The sequence below is a fragment of the Anastrepha ludens genome, chromosome 2 (assembly GCF_028408465.1).
Source record: "Anastrepha ludens isolate Willacy chromosome 2, idAnaLude1.1, whole genome shotgun sequence".
Taxonomy (NCBI): domain Eukaryota; kingdom Metazoa; phylum Arthropoda; class Insecta; order Diptera; family Tephritidae; genus Anastrepha; species Anastrepha ludens.
This window is the reverse complement of record NC_071498.1, coordinates 110,688,420-110,707,543: the sequence shown is the minus strand read 5'-3', so window position 1 is coordinate 110,707,543 and position 19,124 is coordinate 110,688,420. Positions and strand designations below refer to the sequence as shown.

Below are 19,124 nucleotides of genomic sequence, written 5' to 3'. Positions count from 1 at the left end.
GCTAAAATTAATTACTTACTTTTTTTCTAGTTCACAAAAATGCAATATAATTTTATTATAGAATAGTAGAGATTTTAACTTTATTCAAAACCTAATAGACTTTTAAAAATATTTAAAGTACTTATGTTTATGACTTAATAAAAAGGAAGTTCCGCTCAATAAAACAAAGAGCAAATTAAGGCGAAAAATTCTCTTAGTTGTTGAGTACTAAAAATACATTTTTTTCACTTTCAAAGTGGCATAAGAATTATTCTTTATTAAAAAGTTTATTACAGGGTATGTGATAAAAACTTGATTTAATATTCATTAAAGCACTAAAAACTTTCAAGTTTTCTATATTCCCTTTTAAAATTGCTTGAGTAAGTCATATTCAAAAAAAAGTTGAATTTTATATCTCATTAAGGTACTTTAATCAAATATTTGCAGGGAAAACAATATACCTATTAAGCCGTGTGGTCTAACTTTTTAAACAAGTAGGGAAGGCTAAATTCGGTCCAGACCGAACTTCTATAGCCGCGCACAATTTAGTAAAAGTTAATATAGAATCTAATTTAATTTTTTTAATCTAATATAATTTATTTTTCGGAATCTAACAAACTCATAGACAATGAGAGGTAGATGTTGCCAAACGTCTGAAAATATACACAGTTTCAGCGCAAGACAGATGGAGGTCTGTCTCATCGTGTGCTATTTCGAAAACACTTTGACCTCAATACGATATAAACAGAACGCTTAAGGTGATGGGTATCCCCCACCATTCAATTTCCAAACTCTTTGCGGTGTTCACTGGTCACTGGGTGATCGATACTCATGCGGAGAAGCTTGAATTCCGTACCATCCCTATAGCAAAAGCTGTGGGGATCCTGCAGAGAAAGAGACTGTTGCCATTTAACCAACCTACCTACCTAAACAGTTTTAACTTATAATACCCTTTGGCACAAGTGTGTGGCTGTAAAAACATTAGTGGGGAGGCAGTAATTCTATCAGCAAGCCGTTGTTGCCCGTTTTGGTCCGCGAGTCATATTTTATTTCCCACCTACCTCGGTCGATGGGAGACAAGCAACTGCATATGGAAAGCGATGAAACTGGTGGTTTGCACTTCGATATATCTTTTGTGCCCTCTACTTATCAGAATATGGTACCTTAACCAAACCCAGTTCGTTCCGCAAACTTAAAATGGAACTAAGTGTGCCTGACCGCACCAGATTGAGATGTGCCCTCCTTCTTCTCGATTCTGGAAATTGGTCGCAGTAACAGCAAGGATCGGTAGACCGTATCCCGAGTGTATGCAGATGGAAACACCTGGCGTGGCCCCACAATTTGCTACGTATCTTGTACGGCGTAGCTTTGGGTCTTCCTTTCTGAGATCTTCTTTATTGGTATTAGTAACGAAGCAGCAAAATGCTTAGGAAATGCGGGAGCGAGGGAGATATTAACATTTTTTTCGATAGTCAAGCCACGATTAAGGCTCTGACGACGCCATGGTACAGAACGAAATTAGTAAACTCCTGTTAGAGAGAAGATCAAATCCCTTGGGTGTGCAGGTAACATTTCTCTGATCTGGGTTCCAGTACATAGGAACATAGAGGGAAATGAAATTGCTGATGAGCTTGCCAGCAAGGGGACTGAATTGGTCTCAGAGAGATCCTACCCGTCATCGGCATCCCCCTGACAGTTGTTAGAGGGGAACTGCACAAATTATTTCCCAGGAAAGCGCAGAAAATATGGAGCTCCATTTCTTCATGTGCTATTTCGAAAACCCTTTGGCCACAATTCGATATACGAACGACTCAGAGAGTCCTTGGGACTCCTCGCCATTCAATTTCCAAACTCATAGCAGTGTTTACTGGTCACTGGACGATCGGCATACACGCGGAAAAGCTAGGGTTACCATTTAACCCCCATTGTGGAACTGTGGTGACCTTTCAGAGAAGAAGACTGTAGAGTATTTTCTCTGTAAATGTCCGACATCCTCCATTATATTAACAACTATGGCTGGCTGTAGATGTCTGCCTGTTGGAGGTCTCATAATGGTATCAAAACGGCGCTTTAGTGCTACTTGAGGAGTACAAGACCGGCACAAGACAAGCCTCCGAGTTATTTTTGCCTTGAAAGAGCTCTTCATAAAAACTCATTTGGAGGACAAGCTCGAAGTCGAAGGGATATCGCCGACTATTTTCAAGAACTTCTGGTGAATAAATTGAAGAACGTTTAAAAAGATGATGTACTACTTGCTTTAGCAGTTTGTTAAAAAAATATCAAACAATAACAAAGATACTTTTGAGGATATGGTTTATATGGAAGAAAATTCTCAGCCGCGTTTGCAAAAAAAAAAAAAATAAAACTTGTGCTCACATTACTGTGGTCCATACAAAGGCGAGCTTCTGAGTATTTATAACGATATCTTCCAGCAATTTTCTTTAACTAAAAATTAAATGCTACATTTTTGGTATTTTGAAATAGATTGATAATAATATCGTAAATATCGTATCCTCGAATTCGGTGAGTAGCACTAATAATTATACGGCTTAGCTTTGCTGTATTAGGATTGAATCACTAAATGAATAAATAAAAAAATAGATAAAATAAATGAAATAAGTCGCTATAAAAAATATTTTCCAAAGAGGAAACTATATATCTTTAGAAAACACCAAAATATGAAATTCTAATAACCATTTATTCATAAAACTGTATAAATACTTATTTATATAAGTTTCAATAGTTCCGTTATGCAGCAAAAGCCCATAATAAGTTGTTCCAACCTGTTGCGTCCTTTGCATAGGTTTTGATCTCGTTTCAACTTAGTTTGATATTCTCCATTTCGATTTCAAGCTGCCTTTTCCAGGTATGAGCTGGTCTTCCTCTGCGTCTGCTGCCTTATGGGTTCCATGTAATTACTCGTCTAGCGATTTCTTCGGGTGGGTTGCGTAGCTTATGGCCAATCCAATTCAACTTACGTTTTACAATTCTTATATTGATCGGTTGCTGTTGTGTCAAATGCCACAGGCAGTCATTTGTTATTGCATTGAGCCAGCAGATTTTGATGATTTGGTTAAGGCACTTATAACATAAAACTGTATGAAGCATGGAGAATAGTGGAACTTTAGTTTTGGAACTTTACACTTAGCTTTCAAAATATTAATTGTTTTTGATATTTTTATAAGTTGTTTCTTTCTTAAATTTATGTATATGAATACAAAAATTCCCAATGCACAACATTAACCTTATCACTAGTCTGAAGCTGATTCGGAATGGCTGAAAGTCTTTATGAGAGCCTTTTTAAAAACAGAATAGTTTTAAAGCCTTGCCGCTGCCTGCGGACCGCAAAGCGCTATTAGAACAAATATATTGAATCATTCAATGTGTCATGTTCATAGCAGTCTTCTAACTCGGAGTCAACGCACAAACTTACTCGGCTATAACAAATGCTTTTTACTACAGCATTTTGTTCCGGAACCATCAAGTCGGATTTTTCATATTGAACCACCAATACAAATACTTTTGTGCTTTTGTACACCTTTAAAAAAATTATATTCATACAGCAAGTGTGAAAATTATCTGTGTGTCTGATGTTTCTTCATTAATTAAGACTCTCAATTTCATTGCAGAGTTCAATGAGTTAATTAAAGTCAGTTGAGTCTTAGTTTCGTTTTTGTTTTCGTTTTCATTTGATTTGGTATTTCCTGCTTATCAACATAGGCAGTGTCGATGGCAGTCACAGAAATATGAAAAAGCACAAAAAATAATGAAAAATTCTTACCTACTATCATATACACCCATACACATACATGGTGTGCCCTGTAGGGATATCTACTCGTTTTGCTTTGGTGTCTTTTTTTCACAGCTGTAGATGGTGTGAATGCTTAGCAATAGAAACAGTGTTGCCAACTCGGAAAACATTCCAAAGGAAGAGCAAAGATTATATTGAATTTAAAATATTTTCAAATTAAGAGTTTGAATATATAAAAGTTTAAATAGTATTTGAAGTACTTAATGCCAACTAAAATTGATGTAGCTGTTTAAAAATGGGAAGTGCTGAAAAAATTAACTGGAAAATGCACACGATTCTTTCTCAATTTCCAGGAGAATAAATTTCAACGTCAAGAGGAACCAGAGTGAACTTTTGTACACATTTACCGGCGCAATGTGGGGCTCAGGGTAATGAACTGGCTGAGGAATTCGCGCCCTGTCGATTTGCGGCCAACCCAATGCGAATCTACAGCCAATTATCGATTGAGGTTTTGACGGAACCCTTAATCAGAAACTACGGAAACCGTTGGTGTGACCCAAATACCTGCGAAAAAACTAAGTGCCTCTTGAAAAACCCATACCTAAGTCTTTCATCATCATCATTTAGCGATACAACTCGGGGTAGGTTTTAGCCTTTTCTTAAGCCCCCTAAGTCTTTATCAAACTTTATCAAAGGAAACAGTTACTGTTCCTAGATCAGTCAAATTTTCTATGTGTCAGTAAGCAGTCAAGTAAATTTGAAGAGGAGTTAGCTTTGTATCTTTTGTTTTAGGTCTCAAGTATTATGGTGTCCTTGGCTGAGTGCTTGGGGTTTCAATTATGATCTCTCGGCCTAAGAATAGATTTGAATTCTTCCATCGATATGTCTAAATGCTGGATTTTATGTTCTTGTGTATTTGAAAAATGGAAAATATTTATTTACAATTTTTAATTAGTATCCTTTCAACTTTCACGGCCGCCGTAGCCGAATGGGTTGGTGCATGACTATTTGGGCATAAGACATTCAATTATAAAAAAGGTTTCTCTAACAGCGTTCGTCCCTCGGCTGGCAATGCCAAATTACCGAGTGTATTTCTGCCATGAAAAAAACACCTCATAAAAAAACCACCTGTCCTACGAAGGCAGCATAAAACAGTAGGTCCCTCCATTTGTGGGAAAACTTCAAGACACACACCACAAATGGTGCAGACATAATCGCCACAAAATCGATTTCTCTTTGAAGAAACTTCATTGTTTGTGCACTAGAAGTATGTCTCACTGGGTCGTGCCCTCCCAGCTGGGTGTCGGCAGGTATATTTGTTTCCACGCTTTTTGTTCTCCACGCTTGTAACTGGCAAAGTTCACACATATTAACTTAGTAGGAAACTATTATACATTCATGCAGATATACACTTTAAAAATATACCAATTAAAAATTAACATAACCAGTTTTTTTTCTTCAAATCATATTTAGTTTAGACATGGTCTTCAAATGTATTTCAAATTGTTGTATTTGTGATGCAAAATGCGGCTTAGACGAATGATATCTTAGCATCGAACTGAACTTTAAGTTTAAAAACATTTTGTGTTTGTTTTTGAAGTAATCGTTTTTTATTATCTACAAATTGAATTCCTTGTATATCGCCGCGATATCTGTAAGTTTAATTAATTAAGCCTGGAATAGTCGCATGCGAACAATTAACCACATACTAAATACCTGCATATGTATGTGTGCACATCTGACCAGCTAATCGCCTGCTGGTCTGCGAAAATATCAGATGAAAAGTGAAGGTGATTTTTTTTTTGGGTACTTTGCTTTTTGTATTTTTGCCTACGGGTAACCGCCTTCGAGGTAACCATTTAATTAAATTAATTGTTCTCATCAGAGGCAAAACAAAAAAGGTGCTGGTATGCTAGCGGCGGCTAGAAAAAAGAGGTACAGCTATAAATAAAAGCCAAATACTAATCGACTGACAAGCATTTAACGCCAGCTAGCGATTGGTTAAGAAATAAATACATACATATTTCTGAACGTTCGCCCAGCAAACCCAAACGCCCGGGGAAAAACATCTTCTCAACTGGGCTTACGCAGCAATACTCGGTCCTTTGCTAAGTGTTTCACGGTGTGCCCATAAAGATGGAAATTTGTTTTGAGAATTAAGAAGGTGTGCAGAAACTGATACAATATTACAACTTTTCGCTATAGGACTAGTTACAGTGTAGTCCAAAGAACAGACAGCAATATTTAATAGCTGGTTAAAGTAAAAGCATAATAGGCTATGGACTATCTATGTTAATGGTGCCCGTAGGAACTCGACAATGTGGGAAGCACAACCAAACGAATGGTGCAAACAGCTCAAAGTGGGATTTATTGATGTTTTAATCGTCCTGATAAAAGCTTCGAAAAATCTAAGAAATTTGTACTCGAAAATCCTCTTATGAACATGAGGGAGATCATCATCTTATCAGTAGATGTTACAAGGTTTCGCAAAATTAATGATCCCTTTTTTAATAACTTTTTTACTGAAAAAAAAAATCGATAGATGAAATCTTCATTTTGAGCGAGTGATGGAGTGTGATGCACACTTATGTATGTGCTCACACAATTAAGTCACTTAATTTTTTCCAATATTCGTAATATTTTGCGCCGAAAATTTGTTTTTTCTTCTTCTTCACGTTTTGCTTTCACGTTCATGTGCTTTTTTCTCCTCACTGTGTCCCTTACCTTTGTATCAGTATCCTTCAGTATCCGATAAAATAAGAGAGTCATCTGCTGTATAGCCACTTGCTGATGTTGGTTAAACATCAGTGATTATCTTGTCCATTATAATCAAGAATGATAGAAAGAAGATTGCGCCCATCAACAGTGCGTGACGTCACGTTTTTCTGAGTTGTGCTGTGTTACCAACCATTTGCTCTTCACAATAAATTTAGTGAATTTTTATACCCAAAATGCGAAAATATTGAAGTTTCAGGTTTGTTTTTACGTTTTTAATTTAAAGCTACGAAAAAACTATATTATTAAACCAGAAAAGGTTAAAAAAGGTCACTCTGAGAAGATTTTAGTGCTAATAAAAATTTTTTCACTTTTATAAAATTTGATAATTTGAAAGTGCAAATTTAATTTTTGGCTTCATTTAAGGTTATGTAAGAATATTAAATCTTCTTCCCTAAACTCTTCTTAAGATTGAAAACCTTTTTATACCTTTTAAAAGGCGTTTGAACTTACTGAATGCGAATTAAAACTATAGAGGTGTAATCGTTCCTTCCGGCCATCAATCCTTAGTGGGACATAGAGCACCAAGAGGTGTATTCTTTGTAGAAATAAGCCATAAAATACCAGAAAATACTAAACAAACCATACTGACATTTTTACAAAAAGAGTTCCTTATCTAGTTACATAACCTCAAATATAGCAAAAAATTCGTTCCCTTAAAAAAAGTTTCGCTTAACACAAAAAAAACTCATAAATTAAATTGTACAAAAGCATAACACATTTATTAAAAAAAAACACATATTCTAAAGTCTATTTGTCACGCATACAAAGTTCTTTAAGTAATTCAATAAAAATTTGGTGTTTTATTTTCTTTCAATGGGCATTTAGTGCGTTTTTATATCCAAAGCTAGGCAACACTGTAATAGCGAGCGAGAGATTTGACTGCTAAAAGCAGAACACCAACAACAACTGCAATTGCTTAAAGCTGAATAAAACTGAGTGAATTATTGAACTAATTTTAAAAAAAGTGTATTTTGCAAAATTATAAACATTACTTTTAATTAGAACAGGCTAGAAAAATGTCACGAAGGAAGAACTAAAACTTCGAGACTAAATAATAAAAAAAAATGCTAAATCAAGTTACGAAAATGGTAATCTGGCCATACTGGAGCTAAAACCACGTAACTCATTGTCAAATTCGCTGAGCGCAAAGTAACGGCACCACGATAGGCGTCAACTCATTATTCTTTCCATCATGCATTATAATATTATCTGTATCATATCTTATTTTTTTAAATTTTTGTCATTAACTTATTTTTTTAAATACTGTAGAACCTCAATTCCTGCACTCCCCGATATTTACGACACAGTTTTTTTTTTTCATTTTTTTCATTGCGTACTGAGTACTTGCGAGATTAAACAATTTGTTTCTTTCTCTTTTGCACTTTTTATGCTGTAGAATGTAGCTCGGGAGAGTACTGTTGTTGTTCCTACAAAGGAAATAAAAGTGCTTGGATGACTTTAAATTTATTTGAACTATGGTTTTACAGAACATTTGTTTCAGATATATGTTTATTTTTTGTCAAAACAAAGAACCCTGTTTTAACCCTCTAGTACCCAAGACCGCCTGTAGACGGCCTAAGTTTATTTCACGCTTATTCCCTTTTAAAATACCATTTCGTTACTTTTTAAACTCTTTCTAATTCCGGAAAGTCCCAAAATTATTGCTGGTGCAGTTGCAGCAGCGTCTTGTTTTTTAATCAGCCGTCATAGTCATTTGAAGTCGGAAAATAGTGAAAAGCGGTCAAATTAATTATTCTGCAAAAGTGGTGTATTTTAAAAATTAAATAAAAATATTAGAAGTGTATTTAGCTTATAATAAAAATTATCGTAGTGTTGCTGGTTGTGTTCAAAATACGAAAGTTAAAAATAATAACAAAAAAAAAGTGTTTCCTGTATTTTATAAACCTTTGAAGACAGCCCGTCTAGAGGCGGTCCTGGGATAGCTCGGAATAAATAACATTATGCGGTAAGTTTGAAATTTTGATATTTTTAGAGGGGAGCTAAGCTTAAAGTTTTGGTTTTTTAGAAATGGATTAACGACATTTTTGGATTTATTGGAAATCGACGATGATACAGACGTGGAAGAAGATTTGGAAGATCTTTTAGACGAAGATGTGGACGATGCAGAATTACCTATCGACACTGGAATTGACGAGGTGATTAACAGGGCGGTAAATTTGTCAGATTCTATGCTGGAATCAGAAGTGTGTGTCAATTTATGTACATGTTGTCAATTTATGTCTCGTTGATCATTTCAATAACAGGTTTCAGTCCATTCCGATGACTCAACGTTTATGTGACGATGAACAAATGTGCGCACCGAAGATGAGGACTTTCCTTCGACAATATCTGCCAGATAAACCACATAAATGGGGTATAAAACTCTTCGTTTTGTGTGACTCCTTCGGATTTTGTTATAACTTCGAAATATATTGCGGCGCAGGAGACAATGCTGTTCTGACTGATACACCAGATCTTGGGGCATCCGATTGTGCCATAACATTCCAGATTTTAAAAACCACTGCCACTTCTGGTTTATCTAAAATCACGCGGAATACATTCGCTGGGAACTATTCGTTCAAATCGAATTCCGAATTGCAAACTTCCGACAGATCTTGATCTCAGGAAACAACCCCGTTTATATTCAACTGAATTTTGTGGATCTGCTTTAGGAGTTGACATTTCTTTATCAGTTTGGAAGGACAATAAAATAGTGTGACTCGCATCGAGTTACGCAGGCGAAAAGCCCTTCCAGAATGAAACAAATGTTATAAATAAGGTGTCGCGGTTCGTCCGCTCAGAAAAAAATTCTTGATGTCGATTGCCCCAATGCAGTCCGTGAATATAATATAATAGTCATATATGGGGGGCGTCGACCTCATGGATGGACTAATTGGGCGATATAAGATTCCGGTAAAGAGCAATAAGTACACAAACCGACTTTTTAATCACCTGCTTGATATGGCCATGATAAACGCTTATGTTTTGCTCAGAAGAATTAACAAGATTGACACACATGCTAGGCAGTACCAACTGCCGAACTTCCGGGCAGAGATCGCATACGTACTATGCAAACAACAATATTCTTCAATACCAAGAGCTCCAGGTCGTCCTTGACAAACTCCTCAAGTAAAATTTACTGGAAGAAAAGCTTACTTACCTCCTGACGACGTTCGCTACGACGGAGTTGGACATTTTGCAAAGTTTTTATCACGCACCGGTAAAAATAGGTGCGAATATCCTGGCTGCACCTCCGAAACTCAAATCGTGTGCCGAAAATGGAATCTGAATCTTTGTTTTTCCTAGAAAAAGGACTGCTTTCACAATTTTCACCATAAACCATTGCACTAACTGCCTATTTATGCCCAAAAGCATGCCTTTCTTTTGTGGACATTTTTCTAAAACTATTTGAAATAAGACTGACTGTTTGTTTTGTATTGATTTCTTTTAAAAACTTTCTGTTTTGTTCAATAAAAGTACGTAATACACTGAATTTGCAAGTTTTTCATTTAGATTTTTTTTGGCGTTCTTTCCCAAAGCCGCCTGCAGGCGGGGTAAGGTTTTATCCCTATATAATCGGATCAAGGAACAAAATTTCACTTTCTTGATAAAGAACCTATATTTTACCATAATCCCCACCCAAAGCAATTTTTTTCATTCAAAAATAAAATTTGGGCACTAGAGGGTTAAACAAAAATTGCTTAAATAAACAGGTACAAAAGTTCCTTCGTGTGCAAAATCTTCCGGAAAAACACTTTTTCTTATTGATAATGCCCCATGCCACTCCAGAGAAGGCGAGTTAAAGAGCTACGACGGCCAAATATCGGTAATGTGTTTTCCTTCAAATTGGCTCTAAACAGCCCGTGGATCAAAACGTTATTGTTGCTCGTGGAGAAACTATGGATGAGTCACTGCGAGATATCGACCTGAAAAATGCGAAATGCCCTTCCTCCAACTTTAAATCAGTCATGGTTTCAGCAACTGTTTGAAAAAGCGTCTGACTGGGATTGTGACGATATCATTCCTCTTTCACAGTTATGATTACAGATAGCTGATGATACATCCAATGTTCAACTGATTGTAACTTTGCTTCGTGAAGTAGAACCATTGTAGCAAGTCTCCCGATCTGAAATCGATTAATGTATTATTGAACCTCATTTGCATCCCAAAGCTTTAAATGAAGAATGCAGTAATGAAGACGAAACCGTCGGTGAAGGAACTAACGATGTTATGCTAAATATCGGAGGACACAAGATCAGCATTCAATATATGTATGCTTGCTTAAACGATGTTTTAACAATGCAGAGGCTCAGGAACAGTGTAGTACTGAACAAGCGAGTGTGCACAAAACAAACCAAAATCGAAAACTTCTTTAATTTCAAATAAAATTCATCGCTTTAAAGTATAATTAATTAATATAATAAAAACAAACTTGCGCCGATCCCGGAAAGAATCGAGTTACTACTTATACATGGTAGCCAATATTCCACGGACCCATCTGGCAACCCTGTATCTTTTGACTGAGACGTCAGATCGCTTAATGACATACCGCGTTGGAAGTGTCAGTCCAAGCAAATTTTTACCATGGAACAGTACACGCCACGCAAGCGCTCCCAAATTGTTGAAATTTACATTCAACAAAAGAAGTCAATTGTGAAAACTCAACGTGCGTATAAAAAATTAAATAATGTGAAAAGTGCGCCTTCTAAGAACACAATTAAACGTTTGGTACGAAAGGTATGACCAAGGCGATCGGATGAGAATATTGCTCTTGTACGGGCCAGTGTTGGGACGTCGCCAAGGACATTCCAAAATCGCCGTGCTCAGCAGTTGGGCATTGCTCGGACCACTTTACAACGAATTATCCGCATTGATTTGCATTTATTCCCGTATAAGATTCAATTGACGCAAATATTGTTGCCTGCAGACAAGCCTCGTGGATTGAAATGGGCCCAAAAAATACATGGGTCCATCGAAAATGGGCAATCCTGTAGTTCATTGCATAAAAAAAATATCATAAATTAAAATTTGTATAAAATTCAGAAAAACTTAATTAATTTGAAGAAAATTATCATTATATATTTTAACTTTTTATGCAGAATATTTAGAAAACTTTTACTTATGCAGAATTGTTTCCACATAAGCACATGTTCGGAAGTCGTTTAGTCGTATATGGGAGAAAATGCTCAACACCGTCTGCCAAAAAAATTACAAAAAAATTCAATGAGATTTTTGAGCGATTTGAAGCTTATACTTCACCCAAAACTGAATGGACTATAAAACTGCATACCTAAAAGCTTTCTAAAAATTCTGATTGAAGAGTTTAAAAGTTTGATGACTTTGCTAATGATTTTTAATTTGTTAAATTTTTGGGAATTTTCTACTACTTTTGAAAGTGAAAAAAAAAAAAAAAATACTTTTTCATAAAGAATTTACTTGAAAAGTAATGCAAAACATTATAAAAAGTTAATCTGGCTCAATTATGGGGGCATAAGTTTACATTTATTTATGACCAAATTTTAATTCTTACCAATAGACCTTTTGAAAAGGTCGATTGGGTAATTTAGTAATGTGTCTTCAATCACACGCATACAATCATACGTATGCAAATTCGCGTATTTGTTTCTTCGAAATTTCAGCTGTAGTTACACAACATTTATGTACGTTTAGATGTGTGTGCTACATATACAGAATTTTTAATACTAACTTTTGTGTGCGAACTCGCACGTAAACTCTCACATACACACTCGCATAAGGGTGCATACAGCTTTTGGCTGCTATAGGCCCGCTTGGATATGTGGGTATATGGGTGTGATTTCTCAGCTGTTAACATGACAGCTGACATCTTTTATGGGTTTATAATATTTTCTGCATATGAAATACAATGAATATTCAGGTAGAGTAACAGTAGTAATTGTTTGGAATTGTTAGCGTACTTGATTGTTTCCTTTCTCTTAAGTAAAGCATGAAAGGCCTTTGTTACCTTCGTTATATCGATACAAAGAAGAGTTATGCAATTGAAGCGCCCGATCGATTGTGAAGAATATAGGAAGAGTACGAGTATTTCGTTACGATGAATTACTCGCGTTGAGAAAAGTAAAAGTTTACAATCATCGCTGATTGACGGGTATATTTTATATGGGTGCTGGTATGTGTGCGTTGGTGTGCACACGTTACGATAAATTCATGCATATGTAGTTATAATTTATTCATGTACTGTTATTATTAAAAAATTAATGAGTTTTGTGGGTGTTGTCCGAAGTGAAGTGTTGTACTCGCATATTTTTGAAGCTATTTTGAGGCTTTGCCGTGGATGAGTGATGTACCTGTGTTGATTATAAGTACGTATACGTTTGTGTGTATGTATGCACTTACCTTTATATACATTTCTATAGGCATAAATCATATGTAATATAATAGGCGTGTAATTCGATTACAAGACAATTACGGGGCGTCACTTTAAGCCATTATTAATACTTGTAATTGATATACACATTTTCTGTTGTACTTATATATGTTAGCATATTTGTGTATAAGTGTATGTATAATAGTATCTTTATACTTCTATAATTCTGTGATTTTACTGCTAATTGATTTGGACCCCTACTCTGTCTTAATGATGCCTGTTTAATGGTGTTCACAATGAAGTTGAAATAAAAGTCCATTATGGATTTGTAAAAGATGCCTAATCATTTATTAAAAATGTACAATATATTTCTTATTGCGTGTATACATACACAAATACATATACACATATTTCCCCTATGCTATTATTTATTAATACAAACAGAATACAAAACAGAATTTGAACTGACATTTTTTGTTCAACATTAACCTGTTTTAATAATACAATTTTTTGTTTTTGCTTTTCTTCCACTCTTTCAGTGAACCACTAAACAGCGACAGCAGCACGCAGAGTCCCATCAACATCGCCCAACTATTGTCGTCCAGCATCCATCACCTTCACTTACATACTCACACACGCATTCAGCAGTCAACAACATTTCGCACGCAACTCGTTTATCCAGCGCCCTTCACAAGCATTCTTCTCCCACCAATCGGCATCGTGCTGCATAATGCATTCGTGCGACAACAGCAACAGTAGCCCAACTAAACTTTGTACCTACGTGGCGTTATAACCATTATGATTCACCGCGTGACGTGTACGTGAATCATAAAAGGCGAAGTGCATTTATTGGCATTTTTTGTATTTTATTTTCCTTTGCACTCATTTGAATACCAAATTTGCGTTACTTAAAAGTGCAGAAGTGATAGCAACAGCAGCAGCAGCAATAGTAGCAGCTGCTAAGCGTGTAGCGGGAGGAGCAGAAGCGAAGAGCGAACGTGGAAGTTTGGCCTACATCGTGTAGGCCTAAAAGTGGTTATTCGCCGGTGTAGAGTGCAAGAGTACAGTAGTTGTAGTTGTAGTTGGCAGCAAAAGCAGCTGAAAGCACGCACAAGTTCAAGTCAAGTGCAAAAGTGAATAAGCAGCAACAAGGCGCTGAGAAATTCTTATCGTGAGAACGTTATGGCAGCATCACATTTGAGTTGGTTCGTGAATTTGCTCTTCCTGCTATTGGTGAGTGAAGGAAACTGGTTTATTTTTATACTAAAATGTGGGAAAGTTAATAAGTATTTTATGATCTGGGTTTAATATACATAATTATGGATGAAATAAATTTTCTAAACTATTGAGGTTTTCCGCAATTGCCGGTCTGTTTTGTTTAGAAACATGGGAGAGCTAGATGACTTTGAATCAGTATGAGAAAGTAAGATCTAAAACCATGGAAAGTCAGTTCTAAAACCAAAACAATGTTCCCGGGATAAACAAATATTGATTTTTTACTTTTGGTTTAACTCACTGAATTTATAAATTTTTTAATTAATTTCTTTATTGTGATCTGTTTTTTAAGCATTAAGCAATGTTTTTACTTAAAGCTAATTAATTCATTTAAGATAATTCATTTAAGAGAAACAATATTTATCAAATACACTCAGCATTGCAACCGTCTAATAATTTTATATAAATAATAATTTATACTAATTTCTTATCATATGAGGGCTGTTGTAGACTTTCTCTTGAGTCTTGTGAAGGTTAAGAGATTTGCAATGATTTCTGTGATGAGATGGTTTGAGTGCGATTCGAGTCGTGTGTTGCATGATGTTGCATATTTTCTTATTGTGAATACTTTGAGATATTGATTTGTGCATTTGTGATATAATAAGGGGCTTTTGGGAGAGTTTTCGACCGGACTCTTTGAAGTATTTCAATGTTTGAGTTAGCTGCAGTACCCTAACGTCGAATGCCATATGTCCATATAATAGCTGAGTAAGCTGAGAGCTTACTTTCGAGAGAAACATGAAAATTGTCATGTAGTAACCAATATTTGCTACTGAGTTTTATTCCTAGAGCCTTCCGTTTGGTGGAAATATGCGTTTTCCATGTACGTTTGCTATCAAGATGCATGTCGAGATATTTTGTGACGCTAATTTTGGGGGGTGGTTTTTTAAGAGCTATAGGAAAGTTTTTCAAAAAAACACACGTAAAATTCAGAAAAATGCATGCAATTTTTATTTAAATCGATAGTACAGTCCATATAATTTAATGTTTGAAGATTATTTCATGCAAATGTTGACTACGCTTCAAATGGTCCGTCCGCTTAGTCCAATTTTGGCATACTCTTTCCAATGTTTCGGCCGGTATCTCACTTATAAATGCTTTAATGTTGTCTTACAATGCGTTAATTGAAACAGGCTTGTCTGAACAGACATGAGCTTTAACATAGCCCCACAAAAAATTATCTAAAGGCGTTATATCGCACGATCTGGGTGACCAATTGACAGGTGCCGAACGTGAAATTAAATGTTCACCGAACTCGCCTCTCAACAAGTCCATTGTTACGCGTGCTGTGTGGCATGTGGCACCGTGTTGCTGAAACCACATGTCATGCAAGTCAAGCTCTTGCATTTTGGGCAAAAAAAGTAGGATATCATTTGACGTTAGTGCTCACCATTCACAGTTACGTTACGATTCGCAGCATCTTTGAAGAAGTATACGGTCCAATGATTCCTCCAACCCATAAACCGCACTAAACTGTGACCTTTTCTGGATACATTGGTAGCTCTTGAAATTCTTTTGGCTGATCTTCACTCCAAAATTGACAATTCTGCTTATCGTCGCTGAACACAATTTTTCGATAAAAAAGTGGATCTTCGGCCAACTTTCCAAGAGCCCATTTACCAAAAATTCTGCTTTGCGGTAGGTCGTTCGGCTTCAATTCTTGCACCAGCTGTATTTTGAAAGGCTTCACACCTGAATCCTTTCGCAAAATGTTCCACGTTGTTGAGTAACAGAGCCCAATTGCTGCGAACGGCGACGAATCCATAATTGATGGTCATCATTAAAACTGGCCGATACAGCTGCGCTATTTTCTTCAGTTCGCACTCTACGTACGCGTGTTCGTGGTTTGATATCCAGTAATGTAAATTTGGTTCTAAATTTAATCACAATAACTCAAAAAGTCGCTTCAATGGGTCGATTAAACTGACCATAAAATGGAAGAAGCATGCGATAAACTTTCTTAACAGATCACGCATTTTCATAATAAAATTCAATGATTTGCAAGGGTTGTTCGTTTGTAAGACTATTCATGGTTAAATTATAGACCAAACTGAAGATGTTTGACAGTCTTTCAACCAATGAGTTATTTTATCAAGTACTTTCTGTGGGTGGTAGTACGGTCCCACATGAGGGTGGTAGTACGGTAATGTTATCCCCAACGTTCCGATTACTGTTGCTTCAGAAGCTGTTTATAGTAGGTATAGGATGGGGTCCATAACACTGTTATGGGGAACACTAGCTGAACTTTCACATACAGTTTGCGCCACCTTTTATGTCGGTATGAAAACATTGAATAACTTTGAAAAAAAAAAAACACACACAACTGATTTTTATAAGTGAGGTTTTTTATTTGGTTTGGTTATTTATAATTTATTAAAATTATTTTTTGAATACAATATCAATCAAGTGGCCTCCTTTAATCGAAATCACAAACTGCGATCTTTTGTTTTTGTGTTTTTCATCACCTTGTCAAGCATTTCGGGTTTTATACCGCCAATTTCGGCACGAATGTTTGCCTTAAGCTAGTCAATAGTCTGCGGCTTGTTGGCGTAAAACTTACTTTTCAGATAATCCCACAAAAAGAAGTCCGTGGGGGTTTGGTCAGCTGATCTGGGGGACCAATCGATGTCGCCTCTTTTTGACACTAGACGTCCCGTGAATTTTCGTTGCAGAAATTCTATTATTGCATCCAAACAGTTACTTTCCGGTCATGCAATGGCGTTTCATGGATCTCGTGTGGATTCTCAGTTCTCCAATTGCCAGAGAGGTTAAAATATGCCTCGTCAGTCATTAAAATTTGCTTCCAAAAAATTAGGTTCAGTGTCAACCATTCGAGCGACTGTTTGGCCGTATGTGACTGGTCTGTCGGCAATATATTTTGAGTCAATTGCACTTCATGCGCTTTAAAATGCGCCGCATTGTGGTTTCACTGACGCCCAAAATCTTGAGCGCGACGACGATACGACACTTTTGGCTCTTGGGCAAATCGCTCCCTCACTGCTTCAACAAGTTGACGATCTCCTTCTGTCCCGTGTTCAAAAAAATTCGTCACCAAAGGACGAGTAGTATTGTCAGACGGTGCCTGTTTGCTGCGATACTTTTTGCGATATGCGCGTTGAGTTAGAACAATAGAACGACTATTTTCGATGTATAGCGTCACTATTTCAGCGCGTTGCTTTGGTGTAAAGCGATCCCTGGGTAAAATTGTACTGAATTGACGTATCGAAAACATGTACATATGTTGAAGTCGATCGGTTGGTAAATGAGTTACTCAGCGTTTACGTACCGACATAAAAGATGGTGCACCCTGTAGTTTAGACTGTTGACAAAGAAATAACGATTTTCGAGGTTGGACTTAATAAATATGTAAATATGTATGGTAGAATTTTAATATACAATATTATTTTATATTTTTATTTTAATTAACTTCAAGTAATTTAAATTAATTAAAGTGCTTTAAAGCACTTTATTTTATTTTATTATGTCTTATTGGACTTTTTTTTAATCTTTTCATTTCATTGAGTTACCATGACTACATTTAATTTAATTTTGTATAACTGAAATTAGTTAATTCACTTAAGTTGAAGTTGATTTAATCTAAGTTTATATTTCTTGTTTTTTTTGTATTGAGTTCTATTTTTTCTTTTCTTTGACTTTTCCAGTCTAAATAAAAGTTAATTTAAGTTTGTTTAATTTAAGGGGGGCCTCTTATCAGTCGGCTTCAAAAAATCGGCAATCAATAGATATATTATAGGAGAATATGCTCTCAAATTTTAAAGCGGAATTCAAAGTGATTTCGGAGTTACAGGTCTGTGTACCGTCCCTCGTGTGAGTATACTGTCTACCTTCTGAAAACTTTGAAACACGTTTTCTCAAAACCATGTGTTTGAAAATGGCGTGTAAGGTTAAAAAAAAACGACGAAAGTTATCGTTTCAAAGCGATAATCTATATAAAGATAATTGAAATGCGCAACTAATCAACTAAAAAAATACAAAAATCGTTTTTTAATGTTATTTAAGACCTTTTTTGAATAAAAAAATAGCGAAAAAAGCACTTTGTGTTAATTGTTTTATATTTTTATACAAGAGTAGTCTATTATATGCGGGAAAGCCTTCTTTTGTGTTTCAGGTGAAAACTACGACCGCAATCTTACACGCCGTTTTACTAGCGCGCAACGAGAAGCTGTGCGAGATCCCTCATATGTCCGCCATTTTGTTTTTTTATTTATGTTAAAAAATTGTTTATTACTCTTAAATCATGCCTTCAAATAAATGCAAAAGATTATTCCTGTGTGTCGCTTTTTTCGCCTCGAAAAAAAAATTGAGAAAAAACACCTTTTTTTGAAGAGGCCCCACTTAAATTAATTATGTAAAGTAGTTTAATTAAAATTTATTTTAATTAATTTAATTCAATTTAAGTTAATTTATTTTAATTTAGTTTAAGTGATTTAGATTAATTTAAATTCGCTTAGTTTTATTTGATTTTACTTTATTCTATTTCGTTTTATTTTTCATTCCATTAAGTGTTCATGCCTAAATTCAAGTTATGTTTATTAAAAATTAAAACAAATATTAATTAAATATACCTTAATTAAAAGTTATTTAATTTAATTGAAGTTAGTTTAATTTAATTTATTTAAAGTTAAATTAATTTCATTTTATTTTATTTTCTTGTGATTTGTTTTTTCTCTTCATAGAGTTTTCATATCAACATTTGAGTTAAATTAATATGGATTAATATTGTTTATTTAATTTAATGGAAGCTAATTAAATTATATTTAATTTAACTTAATACAATTTTATTTAATTTTATTTTATTTTGTTTTATTTTTTCATCGCAATGAGTGTTCATGCACACAATTAATTTAATTTAATTTAAGTTATTTTAATTAATTTAATTTGAGTTTATTTTATCTCATTTTATTACAATTTATTTCATTTCATTTCATGTAAGCAAATCTTCATGGAAAACCGCTAAATTTTTATAAAATTTTT

At 35.2% G+C, this 19,124-nt stretch overlaps 1 protein-coding gene across 1 annotated transcript in view; it reads left to right on the top strand.

Annotated features, from left to right (window-relative positions):
• The window catches only part of LOC128855092 (uncharacterized), a 105,023-nt gene that overhangs the window by 32,322 nt on the left and 53,577 nt on the right, over positions 1-19,124 (top strand). Inside the window, exon 2 of the mRNA XM_054089705.1 lies at positions 13,394-14,087. Coding sequence (XP_053945680.1) covers positions 14,037-14,087 — 51 coding nt within the window. The 5' untranslated portion in view covers positions 13,394-14,036. The remainder of the gene's footprint in view (positions 1-13,393; positions 14,088-19,124) is intronic.